This window comes from Plectropomus leopardus, chromosome 6 (assembly GCF_026936395.1).
Source record: "Plectropomus leopardus strain MGB_pleo_1.0 chromosome 6, ASM2693639v1, whole genome shotgun sequence".
Lineage (NCBI taxonomy): Eukaryota > Metazoa > Chordata > Actinopteri > Perciformes > Serranidae > Plectropomus > Plectropomus leopardus.
The window spans coordinates 29,438,534-29,457,137 of record NC_142181.1 but is presented as its reverse complement, the minus strand read 5'-3'; the positions used below and the strand labels follow the sequence as shown (position 1 = coordinate 29,457,137).

At 37.5% G+C, this 18,604-nt stretch overlaps 4 protein-coding genes across 4 annotated transcripts; 1 reads left to right on the top strand and 3 right to left on the bottom strand.

Moving 5' to 3' along the window:
* The first annotated feature begins 1,114 nt into the window (after positions 1-1,114).
* Positions 1,115-3,039, top strand: ndufc2 (NADH:ubiquinone oxidoreductase subunit C2). The gene is made up of 3 exons (XM_042486902.2): positions 1,115-1,361; positions 2,199-2,342; positions 2,847-3,039. Exons 1-3 carry the CDS (start codon positions 1,223-1,225, stop codon positions 2,894-2,896), a joined length of 333 nt encoding a protein of 110 aa, XP_042342836.2. The 5' UTR covers positions 1,115-1,222; the 3' UTR covers positions 2,897-3,039.
* Positions 3,040-3,041: 2 nt separating this feature from the next.
* On the bottom strand, positions 3,042-3,895 carry thrsp (thyroid hormone responsive). Its single transcript, XM_042486901.2, has one exon. The coding sequence runs from the start codon at positions 3,811-3,813 to the stop codon at positions 3,394-3,396; it is 420 nt and encodes a 139-aa protein (XP_042342835.2). The 5' UTR covers positions 3,814-3,895; the 3' UTR covers positions 3,042-3,393.
* A 1,285-nt stretch (positions 3,896-5,180) lies between these two features.
* Positions 5,181-7,985, bottom strand: guca1c (guanylate cyclase activator 1C). Its single transcript, XM_042487346.2, has 4 exons — positions 7,702-7,985; positions 7,020-7,169; positions 6,332-6,419; positions 5,181-6,149 (listed from the first exon to the last, which is right to left on the bottom strand). The coding sequence occupies exons 1-4, from the start codon at positions 7,894-7,896 to the stop codon at positions 6,013-6,015; spliced, it is 570 nt and encodes a 189-aa protein (XP_042343280.1). The 5' UTR covers positions 7,897-7,985; the 3' UTR covers positions 5,181-6,012.
* A 3,193-nt stretch (positions 7,986-11,178) lies between these two features.
* c15h3orf52 (chromosome 15 C3orf52 homolog) lies at positions 11,179-18,516 on the bottom strand. Its single transcript, XM_042486722.2, has 8 exons — positions 18,285-18,516; positions 16,994-17,371; positions 16,483-16,560; positions 16,122-16,208; positions 15,658-15,790; positions 14,436-14,596; positions 13,078-13,148; positions 11,179-12,933 (listed from the first exon to the last, which is right to left on the bottom strand). Exons 2-8 carry the CDS (start codon positions 17,060-17,062, stop codon positions 12,738-12,740), a joined length of 795 nt encoding a protein of 264 aa, XP_042342656.2. The 5' UTR covers positions 17,063-17,371; positions 18,285-18,516; the 3' UTR covers positions 11,179-12,737.
* Positions 18,517-18,604: the final 88 nt, after the last annotated feature.

The following is an 18,604-nucleotide window of genomic DNA, read 5'->3' as shown; positions in this document are numbered from 1 at the left end:
AATGCAATCAGATTGTTTTTGGCCAAGTTGTAAATGAGATGTAGGCTAGAATAAAGTGATTTTGATGAAATATTGCTATTTTAAGCTTAGATTTATTTTTGTTTGTTTTGTTTTTTCCTAATGGAAGCATTTGTCATAGGCTACATGAAGTGTCCAAGGACCACCATAAATGTGAAAACCCTACAATAATTTCTGACATGCTTTTCTTTTTGACATGCTTCCACCTTTTTGCACCACCCCTCCCCCTCACAACTAACAGTCCCTTACTAATTGCCTGACCACATAAAATACAGAGCAAAAACTACGGACATGATGGTGCACGAGAAAGTGATTAAATGAAAGGGGAAAATCTTACCAAAGCTTTGCAGCTTCTGTAACGTTATTATTATAAATGTTGAAAGGACACAAAGTACAAAACACTAAGTTACATATAATTAATGTTAGCTATTCAAATAATTCCAGAAGACTACCGCTATCAATTTATAGGCTACATGCACATTTTCTTGTGATTTACTGTAAATGCATCTTAATGTAGTCTATTATATATATGATTTGCTCATTATTTTAGCTAAATGTTACGTTTATATTTTTTTTAAATTGCCCTCATATACCACTTTCAAAAAATGAGATCTTGACACATATCTTAAAACAAAAAAACATATAATAAAAACTAACCAAAACTATTAATTTATGCAAACCTTACAACTTTCTAATTAATTAAGTAAACCCTTGTGTTTGTTCATACTTGTGTCTATTTTATCTATTTTTATATTTGTTTTATTTTATTTTAATTTAATTTTTTGTATCTTTTTGGTTTGTACCTACATTCCTCATGAATTTCATTTTGGAATTTTGGCCACTACTCGCCACTTTATGTACAAATTTGACCACTACATGCACTGTTTTCAAAACTGTTCATGAAAAGTTAAAAAACAGTTACTTTCAGCCTCGTTTAATGGAACGTTCAATATCTGTGGACGTGCGTTTTATTTTACGAGGAAATGTAATCGATTTATAAGTGTAATGCTTTTACATCTGGCGCGGCGTGCGTTGCTAGGAAACCGGATAGGCGGAACTGAAGCGCTTCTCACTTGATGTGCCCGGACATTTCATTCTGTTGCTCACCATGTCCTTGACTTCCTAAGGGAGGTGATAGCCGAGGAGTAAACGCAGGCAGCTGAGAGGTCACTTAAATATCTGAATTAAAGGGGAAATCCTCACCATGGGGCTCTTACCAGACGAGGCAAAGTCTCTCCCTCCTCCGGGAGTCGTCAACAGGAACTCTTTCTGGCTGTCCGGTATAGGCTGGTGTTCCGCGATGCTTCATAATGCCATGAACCACAGGCCGCCGCTAAAATCAGGTTAGCATGTTTGTTAGCTGTCTGTCAGACTTTATTTGTCCGTGGACGTTCACTCTCCTCTCAAGTGTGTGCAACATTTAATCACAAAGCATAAAAATGAAGATGGTGCACTTAGCAAAGAGGCAACATGTTTATTATGGCATAGCAGTACCTTGTTATGACACCTTTATTGTGATAGTTTTAAGTGTGTGCTTACCCACCACATCCGGCCTCAAATTAAATCTATTAGCCGGTAAATAATAGCAAACTGACTTAAATTATTGATTGGTTCATATACTATAACGTTAGACAGACGTCTGATTTCGTGTACTTGTGCTTTGTTTGTTTGTTTTGTTTTGTTTTGGGTTTTTTTTATTCCACTTCTTGATTTGACTTAATTTTAGTACCTGGTAATACTAATGACAATAGCATATATGCTTTAATATTTTGTGATCTAGTTGATTTTAAAAGGAATTAAAATGATGAAATTCACTGTAAATTAAAATAAAAAATAAAATATGGTGGTATACAGTTATTAGCCTACCACCAGCCTACATGTTTTCATACCATAGTTTTTGTTTTTCTTTTAATTAATGTCTTAAAGTCATGTACTAAGTGCTTGTCTTTTGGAAATGTGTTAATAAGGACTGAAGTGAAAATAAATAAGTAAATAAGCAAATTATATTTTTCACACTTATTTCTCCTTATTTTGAAAAATAGACTATAAGGTGTAAATCAGTGATTCCACATAAGCACAATAAAGGCTTTTATTTGTGCTGTCATTGCCAAGCTCATGTAGTGTTGGCATGCTGTGTGCTAAGGACACAATTACCATCTGTCCTATTTTATTTTTCTTAGGTGTTCACCGACAAGTCCTATTGGCAACAATTGGTTGGTTCATTGGTTACCACCTTACAAAATATGAAAACTACACTTACGCCAGACTTGATCGGGATATGAACGAGTATATCAAACTGCACCCAGAGGAGTTTGCACCAAAGGGTAAGTGAAACAACAGAGGACACAAGAACCCAGAACCTACACAGCTGTCTTTACACTGCTTGGTGCACATTTCCTTATTATTTATGACTGGGGAGTGACACTGATAGTCTCACTTTCTGTTGGACATTATTGATTGGTTTTTGATGAAAATTTGTGGCATGGTAGTTGTCATGTGGATTTTCCTGAAACACAGGAGAACAATTGTTCAAAGAAGGCACTGCAGTGCAGTATGACTATATTTGCATATATTTTCTTATTCACCATGTTTTTATTACTTTGTGGCAGTATGGTCTGTTTTTCTCTGTTATTTCATATTAACCCATAGTGATAACAGACCAGAATCTTAAAACATGGCGAGGATGAGGGTATGAAGCCCCCTGCTGTGAAGTTTGAGGCATACTTATAGCGTTCGAAGTGCAGTGCGCAAGTTATCCTACAAATATTTAAAACATGTTGGCCCATTTATGTGTCTAATCAAACTGTTTGTTTCTTTTATCTCACCAGAAAAAAAGACCTTTGCAGAGATTGTCGAGCCATTCCATCCTGTGCGCTAAATGCTGGCAGCTGGTGAGGCAGAAGAGAGAGAGAGAGAAAAAATACCTACAGAGTACCATCTGTCTTGAGTGGTCTTTTGTGAAATCTTTGTCATTTATTGTGTCAAATATAGTCATGTAAATAAAAAAATACCCAAAGTCAACCTTTTTCTGACTGAAATTTTACTTTTTGGTCAAAACAAGAAGCATGATGAGTCTGTGTGTTTGGGCATACATCAAGCCGAGATTGCTGCTGCTCTGTTGTTTCATGACTGTTTAATCAATTAACCTTTGCCATATCCTTAAACCATAGTTCCCAAAGGACTCTTACAGTAAGCAAATTAAGACATTGTCACTGATCAGTACTGACAATTCACGTTTATTCCAAATCCAAAAAGTTAGAAGTCAATGAATGTAAAGAGTGGAGCCATTTAGGATGTTCAGGTGACTTTCCTACATACACAGCTCTTTTTCAAACACCAGATATTTTGCTTTATGTCCATATACCTAATATGCTTTTAATTTGCCACTCCGATAATGTCCATATATTTCTCAGTGAGGCTCTGAGTCTTCTTGGTGAGGTCACTCATCACAGAAAACAGTCCCCTCATATGGAAGCAGAAGAGAGCTTCAGGGTTTGTGTCCAAGAGAGGCTCCAGGGTCTTGTTGAGCGCTGTGTTGTTCTTGACCTTGCGGGCATCCAGAAGACCCATGCTGCTCTCCACTGTGTTTCTTATGGCTTTGAGCATCAGATAGTTGCTGTACAGGTCTCTGCAGGACTCCTCTGCTGCTTCACATTCCCACATCTCATCAGAGGGCACATCTCGCAGCAGGCTCGGCAGGAGAATGGTTTGCTCCATGTCGCTAACAGCTGAGCTGTATCGTTTCAAAGCCAAGAGCAGGCTGTTTTTGTTGAATTTGGCTTCGGCAGACTGCATGGTTCCAGTTGGATGTGGTTGCCTGTTCCTGTGCTGTGGTGGCTGACAATAGGAAGCAGTGTGCAGCGCAAAGCCATGAGAGCAAATACTGCTGAATTTATAGGGTGAGCACAGGTGGGTAGATCAGGGCAGTTACGTAATTGTATCATCCGATACATGCAGGAACGCAGCGAGTGCTATGTGGAGTCAAACTCTTATCTTTATTTGATTTACACAATCTGTAATTTCTCCGAGGTCATAATAATGTCTGACCAGTGTGCAACAAAATGAACATCTGTCAAATCATTAACCATGCAGACCATTATGTCTAGAAAGAGCTAAGATGGTTTTGTATCACTTAACGTAAGTTAAAAAATGAGAGCTAAAAGATGTCAAATTTTGACCAAACAAAAAGAACTTTAGTGTTAAACCAAGGTCAGCTGTGTTTACATTTGCAGGTTATCTCAGAAGCTTGAACTCTGAGTTCTTCTGTTGTCTGTTTGCACACAATACTGCAAAGGCAAAGAAAACTGAGATGGTTAGTCTTTAAAAGAAATTTAAGCTTATTTGTGATCTACATGTAATCATGAAAATGGAGAAAGGCTCCAGATGGGCCAGGGTACAAACATTTGTTTGTCGGTCTGGTTCCTCGCTAAAACTAAATGATGACTGATAATGACGTTTTTTCATGTGTGACAAGAGATCTGGTATTTTGTGCACAAATGGACATGAAAGCTCTGCAGACATTCTGTCCCTTGGCAGAGTTCTTCAAAAGAGGAGCCAAGTGAACACAAAAGACCAGTTAGCTGTCACTTTAAAAGACAAAGATTATTGTTTAGAATATCATAGCTGCTCCTTAGATAAGACTTAATTTAAGAACATGGAGAGGCGTGCACTATGTTTGAAAGTCTATTTTGGACAGCATGCATTGGCTTCCATTTGACATTTAAAATCAGTTTTTGAATTAAAATTGAATTCAACAGGTAAGAAAGTAATGATTTTTTTATAAAACGGTATAAACTCCACATTTACAAACCCTGTAACTTTTAGAGAATGGTCTGCTTTGGACTGAAAAACAGAGTCTGCGCACTAGACTTTGCTCTTATGAACATATATTTTAATTTAATTACCTCCACGGTGGCATTATGGTCTTAAGGCTCTTCATCAGAGCAGGCTGATACATACTCTGTGTACATACTCTGTTTTTTGTTTTTTGTCTTTTGTATGATTTCTTCTCCAGCACCTGATGTTCATTGTCCGGATGTGCATGGTATTGCATACCTTTTGTATTGTCTGCTTTGGACCATAACCAAAGTAATAAATGTTTGATTACTTACTATTCCTGCATTTTAATCTGGTGGGGAAAATAAAACCATGCACTGCTAATATGAAGTTTTTTGGGGGGGTTTTAAAAGAAAAGAACAAAAGGAAACAAATCACTTTAAACAAAGATTGTATTGATTTTTAAGGCCACATTGCAACCTTCATTATCGTAAAATATAGTAGCATTACATTTCATGCCTTTTTTTTTTTTTACATTAACCCACTACATGGATATTCATCTACCGTCTGTTTTTTATTCAAGCAACAGTGTAACATTCATGCAGATCTTGCATGAGCAGTGACACAAAACAAAGGACTAACAATCTCAGTATTTTAGATGTTGACATGTTAACAGTCTATAGGTTAGTACCTAAATGCTCTAACTGTCATCTGTAATATTATAGATGCTACAGGAAGTGCTTTTTGTAAAGAAGTTTTGTAAGACATTTACAGAGTTTGGCAGTTGTCTTATTTCTGGCTCAGTAAGCTCTTAATAAGGTAAATAAAGCGATTTATTGCTTTTCACCATCTACTCGAACCCTGACGGGAACATGAAAGCAGATGAGCCTCCCTTCACTGATAGTCTCCAAACACACCTCTTAAAATGTTTGAAAACTATCAAAACTGAAGTGCCACCAGTCAAGTGAGTCAAAATGTGAGAGCACAAGCAGAGGGAAGGGGACAAATCTTCTGCTTCCCTCGAGTGACATGCACAGAGAAACCATGTCTGCGTGGGACAGCTCAGTCAATTCATTCAGTTCAATCTGTGCAGTTTGAGAGAGGACTTGGCTTTCCTCCAGTCAAGCACAAGCACTCTTCCTTCAACACTGCTGCATTCTGAAAATCCTCCAAAAACAATCTCAGTTCTCCACATGATCCAGCTTGTCTGTTACCAATTCAGTTTACAGCTTTCCTCTGTTGACCTTTGAGAATTATTTCCAGGACGTTGGTAAGATCCATCATCTTAGTGAGCATATCCATGATGTCGGGATGATCCCTGGCTCCACTGATGAACTCCTCCAGCGTCAGCTCACCTGAGACAACAAATAGAAAAGATGAAAATTGCATCAACACATTTCAAATACGGTGTATGAGAATGGGAAATATTATTATTTTCCAGAACTATATGGTGACATCATTTCTAACCAAGAACACTGCTGTTATTTTCAGGGCTAATAAATTTTTGGTCCTGGATTGACAACAAAATAATCTTCACCTTCGCCTTTGACATCAATCTTCTCGTATATAAGCGTTACAATATCCTCTGGAGGAATGTCGTAACTTCTGGTGATATCTTGAATAGCCTGAAAAAAAGAGTTCTCACAGTTCACTGTTGGTTAAACTGACACTTGCAAAGGCCTATCACAAACAATTTGCCTTTCCTCATTCAGCTGCTGAATGGACAAACTAAATAGGAGACTTAGTAAGTAATATGTACGATTAATAATATTTTAAAAATACAAATAGTACACAACACACACTACTACAACTACTACTGAATCTATAACAACTATACTCCCATGACATATAGCAGCCTGAACTACATGGCAAACTGAAATTAATTCCCCAGTAAAAAGGTCATGATTTGACTTTACAGATTAAATCTGTCAGTACCTACAGTTATTAATATAATGGTGACAAAGTGAAAAGGTCTCATGTATTCTGTAGGATTATAACTACATAACTTCTTTCGTGACTGAATGAGGTTACATACAGTAGGCATGACCACATTTAGACCTGGGATAAGAAGCCCCCTGGATTACATGTCACGTCTAGTTCATGGCCTATTTCTATTCCTTTAGAGTAAAGCTGTTAAGCTTTACCATTCAGGAAACTCTCAGCTGTTCAGTTCCTTGAATTTGTGAAACTCTAATTATGGGACATTCAAAGAAAATATACTGTACCTTGAATATGGTCTCCAGTTCCTCCTTGTCAATTTTCCCATTTCCATCTTGATCAAAGAGCTTGAAGTACCACTTCAGCTTCTGGTTAATTTCTCCTTTCAGTAATAAACTTATTGCTGCGATGTATTCCACAAAGTCTATGTAGCCATCCTGCAAGAGGACACAGGAGGGAAAATTCAGGGAAAGGACTACTGATCTGTGTGCTTGCACAAAAACCACCAAAAGACATTGTTCTGTAAGATTTTCAGTTGTACCATCAAACATTTTATTAGTCTATGCAATGGCTATACATTTCTGGGGAATCTATAGATTATAGTATACTGCTGCTCTAAAGGTAAATTTACAGTTTATGACAATTCGCTCTTTAGCTTTTTGAAAGAGGTCAGGACTCACAGAGTAGAGAAGAGTTTAACATCAAGTGATCCAGAGGATCTCTGCAATCTCTGAAAAATCCTTTTAAGATGTTTCATTCGTCATGCACAAATGTTAGACATAATGCAACAAGTCTTTAATTTTCTGCTGCAAAGGTATATTCTACAATACCAGAGAACTTATTTTATTTATACAGCAAAGTGCAGGAATTCAACAAGAAACTGTCTTGTCAGCTGGAATATTATTTCCTGACTAAGTAAATCACACAATCAATTTTCCTCTTTGCAAGAAGAAAACAGTATTGTCTTACCCCATCCATGTCAAAGGTAAAGAAGACCTGGTCCACATAGCTGCTGGCCTCTTCTGTCATACCGCTCATTTCAAGCATAGTCTTGAGCTCAAAGAGTGTTATGAGCCCTGATGGAGATTCCCTCATGAATTTGGTATACCAGTGGTGCATGTCCTCTTCCATGAGATCATCCAGGTTGGAGCTGTGGGCACCCATTATTCCTCCAGAGGTGTGATTTGGTCTAGAGTCCTGCCAAGAGCCAGTGGTGAGCTTGAGAGCGAGAGCGGACAGTGTTCACACATGTAGAGCACTGGCAGCACTGATGAGGGCTGGCTGAAATCTCATGCAACGACCACCTTAATCTTAAAGTCTTGGAACAGCCAAAAGAAGAGATAACCCTTTAATGGGATAACTGCAGAAGTCTTCTAAGAACGCCAGTACATTGCATGACAGAAGTGGGCTTAGTTACCAAGATTCAGGGAGATGGGACTCTAATGTGTAACAAGGAAAACTCCCCCAGGTGAACTATTGACTCAGAGAAATGTAGGGTTTAATACAAGACTTTGGCATTGAGGTGGGGGAAAAACGTACTTTTCCTTTATCATTTTTTGCATATTCATTTCATATTTAATTCTCTTTTCTTTGTTTGTAGTTTTAAAATTCCATGTGAGGTATTATCATAACATTATTTTCTATAGTCACACAGTCACATTCACATCATAATGCGTGCAATAATAAATTTACCCACAGAGCTGTACACCTTACTCTTTACTGTTGTCACACACCTCTGGGATTCCTCGGGACTTGCTTAAGTCCCGAGGAAACCCACTCATCCTCTTTATAGACATGGACAGACCAGGGGATTTCTTTCAGCTAAAAAACACACATTAAGCCTCTTACCAAATATTACATAAAAGTTATTATCTATGGACATACAAGTATGTTAATACAAGGAGAAACATGTACATGCATGCAGTTTTTTTTTTCAATTTCAAATTTTTGCTTATTTGGGGCCTGTCCTTTCTAAGGTATTTTGTTACCCTATTTAATAAAATAAAAAAAAAAAGAACCCACCTTCAAGCACACAATGAACATTAAAATTTAAAGGAGCAAAAATGTTCATAATCTTGATGGCTCAAAGCAGTATTTAAAGCCTAATTTCTAACAATGAGAACTGGATACTGGGAGTAAAAGGGCTGCCACTGGTGCTCAGATAATTGAGGGTTGCTGCAAGAGAATGCATAACACTGCACACACTGGGATTTTGTGCTGGTTTACAATAATTTAACAATATATTTGGGACAAGAGTGATTCATAAGAGCTAACTACAAGAAACAAGCTTTAATTGTAGGAAGATTGTCCAATAAAAGCATAATCTAAGCAAGTGGCACTTTACTTTTCTGGTATGTTCACAAATCAGTAACCATGTTAGCAAGAGCCAAGTCAGCAGTATTGTACTTAAGATATATTTTAGTATCTACAGTGATGAATAAAAAAAATGCATACGTGGAGGAATAAAAAAATGTATTTTTCCCTTTTCAGTGCATTTTCTTCTTGCTCATTGACTACATTTCAGATAGACTGCTTAGGTCTTCTGACTGTACCTACAATAAAATCAGATCTGTTGTGTTTGTGTGTGCAGGGTGGATGGTTGTTAGCATTGTTCTTGTAATTTATGTATTATGATATAATTTGTTTCTGTATGCTCCTAAATGTAAATCAAACTGGGTTCACATGCAATGAGTTTTATATAAATAAAACGGACATGCCTTGACTACCATTTGCAAATCATTAAACCAATTTCCACCCTGTTCCAGCCTTAGCTACCTCAACAGGGTCAAAGTAACTCAACATCTTGTGATATCAACACGACAGGAGACAATGGTTCATGGTTGTTTTTTTCTCTCAATGACAACCGAAAAAGGTATTATGCTTTTAAAAAAAACCCTTTGCTTTTGCCACTGACCCTTAAACAACAACAGCATTAAGGTTAATGAAGAATTTCTTAAAGAGACAGTTCACCCCAAAGTCAAAAATACACATTTTCACTCTTACCTGTAGTGCTTCTTATCAATTTAGGTTGGTTTAGTGTGAGTTGCAGAGTGTTGGCGATATTGGCTGTACAGATATTTGACTTTTTTAGATATAATGGAACTAGATGGCACTCAGTCTGTGGTGCTCAAAGGGACAAAAAAAAAAAAAGAAATTAAAATTCAACAGCAATGTCTCTTTCCAGAAATCATGACCTGGTTCCTCAAAATAATTCACAAACCTTGTTGTGAGCAGTTTCATGAACTATTTTCGTTATACCAAGCTACACCTAGCAACTGTGTTACTGTGCAGAGGAGACCTTGCATCTATTCATGAATGAGAGAGTTGTACTTTTGATTGCGTAAGATGTAAACGTTGATGGTGTCCTCCTTGGCTGAGCTGTTATGTTAACTTGCTCAGTCATGCTAGGTGAGCTAGAAATAGATTCACACTTCCTTATGCACAGTGATTGATGGGTGTAGTAGCCAAGTGCCATCTCTGACACTCTGCAACTCACACCAAAGAAATCTAGACTGATAAAAAGCACAACAGATAAGAGTGAAAATAGTTTTTAGATTTGGGGCGAACCGTCCGTTACACTATATAACCATAAATTTAGTCAACTCATGCCTTATCATGGAAATCAGTTTCCCATGCTGCTTAAGCATTAAAGAGTATATTTTAGGAAGTTTGAGAAATATAAACACACTGAGTACAAACACAGCAGAATAGATAAATGCATGTATAACCACCTCTGCTGACATGACTGACCTAAGCTTGGCCCTGCATGACCGGAGGACTGTGGGTACAATAGCGTAGTGGTGTTTAAGCCAACCAGGCTATTGGAGATCAGAGAGCTTATTATGGTAAATCTGGCCTTAGTCGATGAACAATTCTCAAAATAGGATTGAGGAGATGGACCATCAGTGACTACAGGCAGCCACTATCTATTAGCCTGTGAGGTGAACACTGCTAAAATCCATGCTGCTGCCCAGTGCCATGGCAAATGATCTCTCACTGCTGCTGACAGATAAAGAGGTGTTTACTTTAATGGAACAGATACAGACACCCTCCCAATCCCTAAATACAGTGAAGAGCAGCTTAAGTCATTAAAGATGTCCACTCTGAATCAATACATCCAGTTAAACAGAAATGTGCGGGTTTGTTCTAGTTTATGTGAACATTTTCAAAGAGCAGGTTAAGTGATTTGGTGTTTTTTGTTTGTTTGGTTTTTTTGCAGTAATTAGCTGTCGAAACCTCTTGGATCTCACTGGTGCACTTTAAACTTGACCTTTTGACCAGCATGTGACTGCCATGCAGCAAGGACGTTTAAGAGCTGCATGTGAAAATATTTTCCCAGACAGGAAGATGTGGCCTGGGGGGGAAGCCTTCTATTTGATGAGGGCTTCCATCTGAATAACTTAATTAAAACCTGTGTTTAAGTATAAATTCTATGCCAACCCAATACACGTTTACACCATAGCAAGGTATTTTTTATTGCCGAGTGCCCTGTAAAAATTGTTTTACTATGAAGTTATCCTGTAACTGAATGCCTTTATAATTCTTACATATAAGCTTCACATGAAGTTTTCAGGTTCGAAAAATGCCTGTACATTTTTCTTTTCGAAATAACAGGCCTTAAACATTTTATCTTACATTACTATTTTAACTAAACCAGAAGCATCTGGTTTGGATCAGATGAGTTCATACCACCACAGTTCAAAACAACAACACAAAACCCTCATGTACATGGCAATTAGTGTCTTAGTTGGCTCAAGCTTCAGCTCTTTCCATGAAGTCTTGTAATGAGTGCAACCAGCTGAAAGAGGGACTAATTAATAACCATCTGGTGGTGGTGAAGAATGAAAATTTGTGACCAGATCATTTGGCACAAACATTAATCACAGCTGTAATCTTATTAGAGGATAGACATGTTGACATGATCACTGCCAGGAAACAGGCTGCAGTCTAACACACTGACACAGTCCTAGCTGATAAACGTGATACACCAGCGGTGCTGTTATATGCAACAACCTGCTTCTAACAACCTAAAGGGGGAAATGTCAATGGATGTTCGCTATTGTTAGCTCCAGAGTCGCAGGAAGCCACAAAGAAAAAAAAACAATAGGTAAAACAATCAGTTTGACATGCACTTCTACTGTTCAACCACATAGAATATTATAAATACAGCAAGTTAATCCTTTGTGTATGTAGAATATGGAGATTTAGCCTATATGGGCATATATCACCTTCACTTACAAAATGATTGCACCAGTAGGCTTATTTTCCTGCATACAGTTCTCTTAAGGTCTCTAGGCAAATGTATAAAGAGCAATGCACAGCATTGGTTTGCTAATTATGTCGGGTGAAAGAAAATAATGGCACAAATTATGTCGGGTGAAAGAAAATAATGGCACAGATATGACAATATACACATTTGTAAAAAAAAAAAAAAAAAACCCAAAAAAAAAACACTTCTTCAGCCACATCTTTTGTACAAATGGTCAGAGACGAAATCACAGTAACTGTCAGGGAACTGATGTTAAGTATTTACAGCACTGACATTTATACCAACATTTTAACTTTCAGTTAAACAAGGCACAGTCATACACAATAAAGTCTCAAATACAACATGGAAAAATTGTATTTCATATACTCAGCAAGGCCCTGATTTTTAAACCACTCGCTTTGACAGCAGGCAGATGTCCCTTTTTAGCAAAGAGGTCCCGCACCGTTGATTGATTTTAATAAACTGTCTTAAAAGCCTATTTTACAAAGCACAGAATGAGATCATCCATATGACTTACAGCCATAGTTGGTTTGTGTGTCTGTGATCATTGAGGCTTCTGTGGCAAAGATGCATCATATGCAAAATGTCGACAGACCCGTGGGAGAATCACTTAAGTCTGACAAATCATATGATACAAGCAGCCACCTCACTCACAGCAGGGGGTTTAGTGTTAGCTGAGTGTCTCACTTAAATGGCAAAGAAAGCAGTTCTCCTTTCTGTTTGTGAACATTTGTCACTAGTGCCTTAAAAACATGTTCAGGGAATCTGGATCAATGTACATTTCCCCTGACTCATTTGGCTCTTGGTCGTATAGAAACTGCCTGAGCACATTGTACACCATCTCCTTGCTCAGAGTGAAGTTTCTCAGCTGATCTTCCTGCTCTTGAGGCATGAGAAATGTCAGCTGGTACTCAGCGATGACTGAGCCATTCCTGTTCGGAGAGTAAAACAGAAATTCTGAGGTTCAACTCATTCTTAATGTGAAATGCACAAACGACAAAAGGCTAAATCCAGTTTTCATAAAGCAGAGGTGGAAAAATGTAACTCATAAATAATGTAGTGTGATGTGTGTTTACCTAAAAGCATATATCTCAGCTCTGGAGAAGTATCGTCCCAGAGCAGGGGAGGATCTGTAGAGGTCAGCCAGCTGGGTGGGGCAGGTTTACACATGCAAAGGCAAACAATGAGAGTAAGATGTTTTTGGCTGATACTAACCAACTTTCACTTTACTGTGAACTCTATTGTGCAGCTAGAGGCTTAAGAATTAAAAAGGGCTTTCAGCAACAGCATCCGTGGTTTTTGTTTTGTGAAGCTTTCGATATTGCTATCTCAGTTTAGAAGTTGTCTTTCACTTTTTTCAAATACTTTGTTGTATTATCTTATATTTTATTCATCATATTTGTCTGTATATGTTTTTAACAAAAGAGCATTGGTGTTAATTGTAATGAAATGTGCTATACACTGTCCATAAATTGACTTTCCCTTGCCTTGGTAATATAACTATCCATCTCTACTCTGACAATTCAAAAAAGTAACTGCCTTACTGTACACAATGCTGCTGCATCTTTTCCTCAGCTGTTAAAAATTAACTCATTTTACTAAAAGCATCATATTTGTTTTTTATTCAAAATGTTAATATAGATACAGTTGCTGGGAGACAACTGATCCAATAGCAGAAGAAAGATTTCAATAGTTTCAATATTTGTTCCTATACTGTATACTGAGTTACAAATACAAACAATGAAAGGTGCAGTGTGTAGGATTTAGGGGCATCTATTGGTAAAAATTGAATATAATACTCATTATTATATTTTCATCAGTTTATAACCCCCTGACAATAAGAATGGTTGTGTTTTTGTTGCCTTGGAATGAGCCATTTATACATACATAGGGAGCAGGTTTTTTTCCCAGGGAGTCCACAATGTTGATCTACAGCAGCCCAGAATGGTCAAATCAACCACTGGCTCTGGATAGTGCCATTGGAATTTTCACATTGGACACCATAGTTTTCCTACACGCTTCGTACACAAGAGAAGTTTCATTTCTGCAACCTCACAGCTAGATGCCACTTAATCCTACACACTGGACTTTTAAAGGAAAACTGCGTAGGATTTAGTGGGATCTAGCAATAAGGATTGCAGATTGCAACTTCTTCCATGTGCCAAGCATGAGCTGTCAGTTAAGATTCCTTCATTGTTCAGGAGGTTTTTACAAAGAGCTGAATTATCTGCAGAGGTCTCTTCATTTAGACTAGATGATGAACACAAGTAGAACACTAAGAAAAAACCCCAAGAATTCTTATTTTCAGGTGATTATAAACTAAAAAAAAGATATTTATTATATCACATTCAATTTCTGCCAATAAATCCCCCTGAATCTTACACACTGGATGTTGAGTACATTATTTGAAATACAAGTCAGAACTGTTACAAACCTTTTCTTGAAGTTCAGCAGCAAGTGTTTGACTTTCATTGGAGGAGAAGGTAGAAAGCTCCTCTGTGAAGACCAGATGGGGCAGCTGGAAGCTGCCATTGAGGTACTGAGGAACTTTAAACAACGAACGGTCAAAGTTCTCATCCACATCCTCATGGATTGCTGCTCAGAGAGAAAATGGGTCAAGCCTCAAAGCTGAAAACATACTGCTGTACTGAAATGGTATCATTATCATAAGCTTCTGAAATAGTCTACAGGCTCATTGCACAAAGTGTTGGTGTTTTGTTCTTGCACAAGAACTTATGCTGCATTCATGTCATGTTGGAAGGTCGTAGTTTCTGAGTTGGTTCTTCCGACTTTGTTGTGTTCATGTGCTTTAAAGTCATAAAGTGGGAACAAGCTACAAAGAAGATGGGTTGCATTTTAATGTTATGAGCGTTTTAACGAAGGTTGATAGCTATTTCCAGTTTATTCATATTTTTATATATTATTTTATTTTTTATATATTTTTATATGATATTTTTTATACATTTTACATATAATCAACGTTGCTTAACATGGACAACAGTTCATGTTAATACCATATTACTCTTTACATGTGATCAAGAATTGATATTTAATACATGAATTAATTAAAAAAAACATTGAATTTTGCTCTCCATGTTTGTGCATTTATGTCGTCAAGTCCGCAACTTGTTTTAAAAAAAAATGCTATCAGTGTTAGTATACTCATGTGGCATGCTTCATAATTAAAAGTTTGCTTGCTTGCTAATAGATACATATCCTAAAATGTGCAACTATTAAAAGTAAATGATAGCTACTAGGAACAAAATAACAAAATATAGAATTTCTTATTGTTAACTGTTGACACTGTTTCCAGGCTTTCCGCCATTTTTGCTGCCCTGAAACGTCATGCAAACTCAACAACAGGTATCACCAAAATTTCCCAGTTTCCCATAATTACGACTTTGGAGGGCCACTCGTGCTTGTAACTTGTAAATACGATGTTTCCGAGGAAAATGTGAACGCAGCATTACACTTTGACCGTAAATTGTCTGTGACCTTGTAACATTTGTGCTCTAAAGTAAGATTAATTATCTTGTTACAGGTTAAAGAAACGTATGTTTTTGCCAGGATTCTTACATTATGTGCACGTATTCTATAATAAATGTAGCACCACCTAACACTCCCCAATGTACAAAACACGAATCATGAGAGCTTACCTGAGCACACAGCCAGTGATATCATAATCACAGCAAAGATGAGAAGGAAGATGAAGATGATGATCATCCATAGTCTGACTTTCAAGAAGACAATCTCATTCAGCTCTTTCTTCACCCTGCACACAGTGCTATCCTAAAAGCATAATGGAATTGCTTTGTCAACACAGAGCCACAGGTTATGGGAGTTCAAGTTTGATACTGAGATAGATGTTAAGGTGGACCATCACATCATCCTAATATGACACCATTAAAAAATAACACTAAGAGCATTTAAAAAATCCAAAGTTGAAATAAATTATTTATAGCCCCACTGTTATTTTAGTGTCTGGGGCATGGATGGGAAAATAACTCAGTTAGTTATCACACAATAACACAAAAGTTACACTTCCTTTATTCCAAGTGTTGAAGGAAATACCCCAGAAAACACATTTCTAACTTTTTTTTCCCACTTAAAGTCACCATACCTCCTGAGGATTGTAAGTATTTCCCAGATTCCCTTGAACTTCTGCTAAAGGGGCAGAGGGTGCCGTCTCCCCGTTACATCCTGCAGTCTGACAAACAGACACAACAGACATATTTCAATCTCAGCCATTTACTATAAATGCAATAAGTCCTTTGGGGCCAGTGTGTTTATTTATTCACTTTCAGGAATGCTGAGAGGAAGTGACTAACACAAATTGTTGACACAGAACCAAGAGCTCATTTTTTGTTCTTTACACATACATGTAAAATTCTTGCTAATCAGAACATGTGTTATTCTAATATCTTGAACAGACTATAACCTGAAAAAAAAGAAAAACATACAAAATGACAAAGGAGCCTCACCTGTACAGAAAGCAATCCACATGTCTCTGTTGCATCAGAGATCCTGTAGGCTGCACCATCTCCATTACTTGCTGGCACCTGGGAGCGGGCAAATATTGGTAATATTAGTATGGATTGCTAAGCAGAGAAATGCGATTTTTTTATTCAAAATGATGATGACATGTTATATAGAGCAGCCTCAAAAGATGAGTTAGATACCTAGGACAAAAGTAAATGTAGTATATAGGCTACTTTAGGCTATATAGATGTAGATATGCTATGCTTCTCACTTTTTATTTTATTTTTAAGATATTATAAGATACTTATATTCATATAATTATTGTTAAAGTTTCTTCTACCTCTATAACTATTATCATTATGATCATTATTAGGCTTATGATTACTCTTATTGGACTTGGACATGCCACTTAAACATAAACTCTCGGTTGCTTACCCCACAATTAATTTAATTTTAGTTTACCTGCGATGAAATATAAATATATAAATAAAATTACAATTGCCATTAACTCACACGTTCGTTTGACAAATGTGCTGCTCCGTCGTTCCCATTCGTCTTGATGGGCTGCAGCTCAGTGTCCATGCTGGTTTGCTTCCCACTCCCAGAGTTTAATGGGAGCTGTTCTCTTAAGCCTTCCTGAACCCGGAAGTGCCTGTTAGTTCTTACTTTTTTTCTTACTGAAACCGCACGGTCCGCAGAGCCATAAACGTCCCAGTCGCGGATCAAAAGTGCAACAATTCCTCAAAAACAAGAGGTAGCGAGTTCATATTGCCAGAGCTGACAGCGCGTGGGAAAGTTATTTTTCCAGGCGAGTTTCTTCTTCACTGCGCGTCCTTTCCCACCCGGCCAGCCAGGCAGGTGAGCTCCGTCAAGTTTCGGTGCAGCTGACGCCTGGAGGCGTTGTCAAGAAAGAAATCGGGGAGGAAACTTAATCAGATATGACGCCTGGACGTGACACAACACTTTTCTGTGAAGCGACTGGGCGGCGATTCACAACCAGTTATGAAATTAAATATAAGGGAAACTGCGTGTCAACACTTACTCTTAAAACTACTGTGGGTAGGCTGTCTAAAGGTATTTGAAGTATGCACGTCACGTGATCGTTTCTCCCAGGTAAAGGCCTCGAGGATATCATGAATGTTGAATATTTGCTTAGCAAAATAATAGATGTGATGGTTCACATTTGACTAATAGCTTATTTTTCCATAAGCCTCTTGGCTATTTGTCAAATTGTAAAAATTCTTTCGTCAGGCTGCCTCTGCTAAAGTGAAATCCCCTTTTCAACTCTTGTTTACATCAAGTTTATCTTTATCTTGCTAGTGGCTAATGGGGATCCAAAAAATAAAATAAAATAAATAAAAACCAACTACATTAAATATCACCTGCTGCAACACTATGAAACTGTTTAAAAGAACAATTAAAAAACATACACTCTCAAATTAGGTTTATTTTTGGAATAAATACCGTTTGGTTTTTTTTGTTGGGTGTGTGTGTGTGTGTGTGTGGGGGGGGGGGGGTTACCATTATTTAGTGCTGGAAGTCTAAATGGTCACCAGCAGAGGTCGACAAAGGTCAGCAATGGTCTTTTTTTTTAACTAGGTTTTCATATCATGCTAAAAATGCCCTTGTCCTTAAACAAGAAAGACAAAGTACTTACACTTTTATAAAGACTCCGATTCCTTTAAAATCATTTAATGAGGCCCTGCATGCACACTGGTGGTTTATCTGATTCGACCTCTGCTCAGGTTAAAAATTATGTGACTTCATGTACTCATAATTAGAATAAAGATGTTATTTGTCCTACCTTAAGAGGTTCAGCAAAGTTGTTGATCAAGCGCAGTTTCAAACTTCCAGTTTCACACACAGACCTGAGAAGATGTGTGATCATGGAGCGTAATTAAAATCACCTGTGTGGCTGTTCAGTGGGATGGCAGAGGCTCTCAAATCTGCTCTTTAGCAAGGGCATCCCTTATCAATATTGGCAGCCTCTAGAAGATCTAAATTTTTCTGCCTCATCTTACTGAAATTGTTCAGTGTGTTAATCAACATTGTTTTTAAATAACAACTGACACAAAGCATAAAGTATTTACATACAGACCAATTAAGAATTAACATGTTCTTCAG

What these genes read in the sequence shown, in the direction of transcription:
- guca1c (XM_042487346.2), bottom strand. Translation starts at nt 7,896, where the DNA reads ATGGGTGCCCACAGCTCCAACCTGGATGATCTCATGGAAGAGGACATG. An exon ending in AACTGGAGACCATATTCAAG is followed by an intron (nt 6,420 to 7,019) that starts GTACAGTATATT and finishes TCTTTTTTTCAG; the next exon opens with GCTATTCAAGATATCACCAG. An exon ending in GATTGATGTCAAAGGCGAAG is followed by an intron (nt 6,150 to 6,331) that starts GTGAAGATTATT and finishes TTGTTGTCTCAG; the next exon opens with GTGAGCTGACGCTGGAGGAG.
- c15h3orf52 (XM_042486722.2), bottom strand. Translation starts at nt 17,062, where the DNA reads ATGGACACTGAGCTGCAGCCCATCAAGACGAATGGGAACGACGGAGCA. An exon ending in GTGGATTGCTTTCTGTACAG is followed by an intron (nt 16,209 to 16,482) that starts GTGAGGCTCCTT and finishes TCTGTTTGTCAG; the next exon opens with ACTGCAGGATGTAACGGGGA. An exon ending in ATACTTACAATCCTCAGGAG is followed by an intron (nt 15,791 to 16,121) that starts GTATGGTGACTT and finishes TTATGCTTTTAG; the next exon opens with GATAGCACTGTGTGCAGGGT.
- thrsp (XM_042486901.2), bottom strand. Translation starts at nt 3,813, where the DNA reads ATGCAGTCTGCCGAAGCCAAATTCAACAAAAACAGCCTGCTCTTGGCT.
- ndufc2 (XM_042486902.2), top strand. Translation starts at nt 1,223, where the DNA reads ATGGGGCTCTTACCAGACGAGGCAAAGTCTCTCCCTCCTCCGGGAGTC. An exon ending in CAGGCCGCCGCTAAAATCAG is followed by an intron (nt 1,362 to 2,198) that starts GTTAGCATGTTT and finishes TATTTTTCTTAG; the next exon opens with GTGTTCACCGACAAGTCCTA. An exon ending in AGAGGAGTTTGCACCAAAGG is followed by an intron (nt 2,343 to 2,846) that starts GTAAGTGAAACA and finishes TTATCTCACCAG; the next exon opens with AAAAAAAGACCTTTGCAGAG.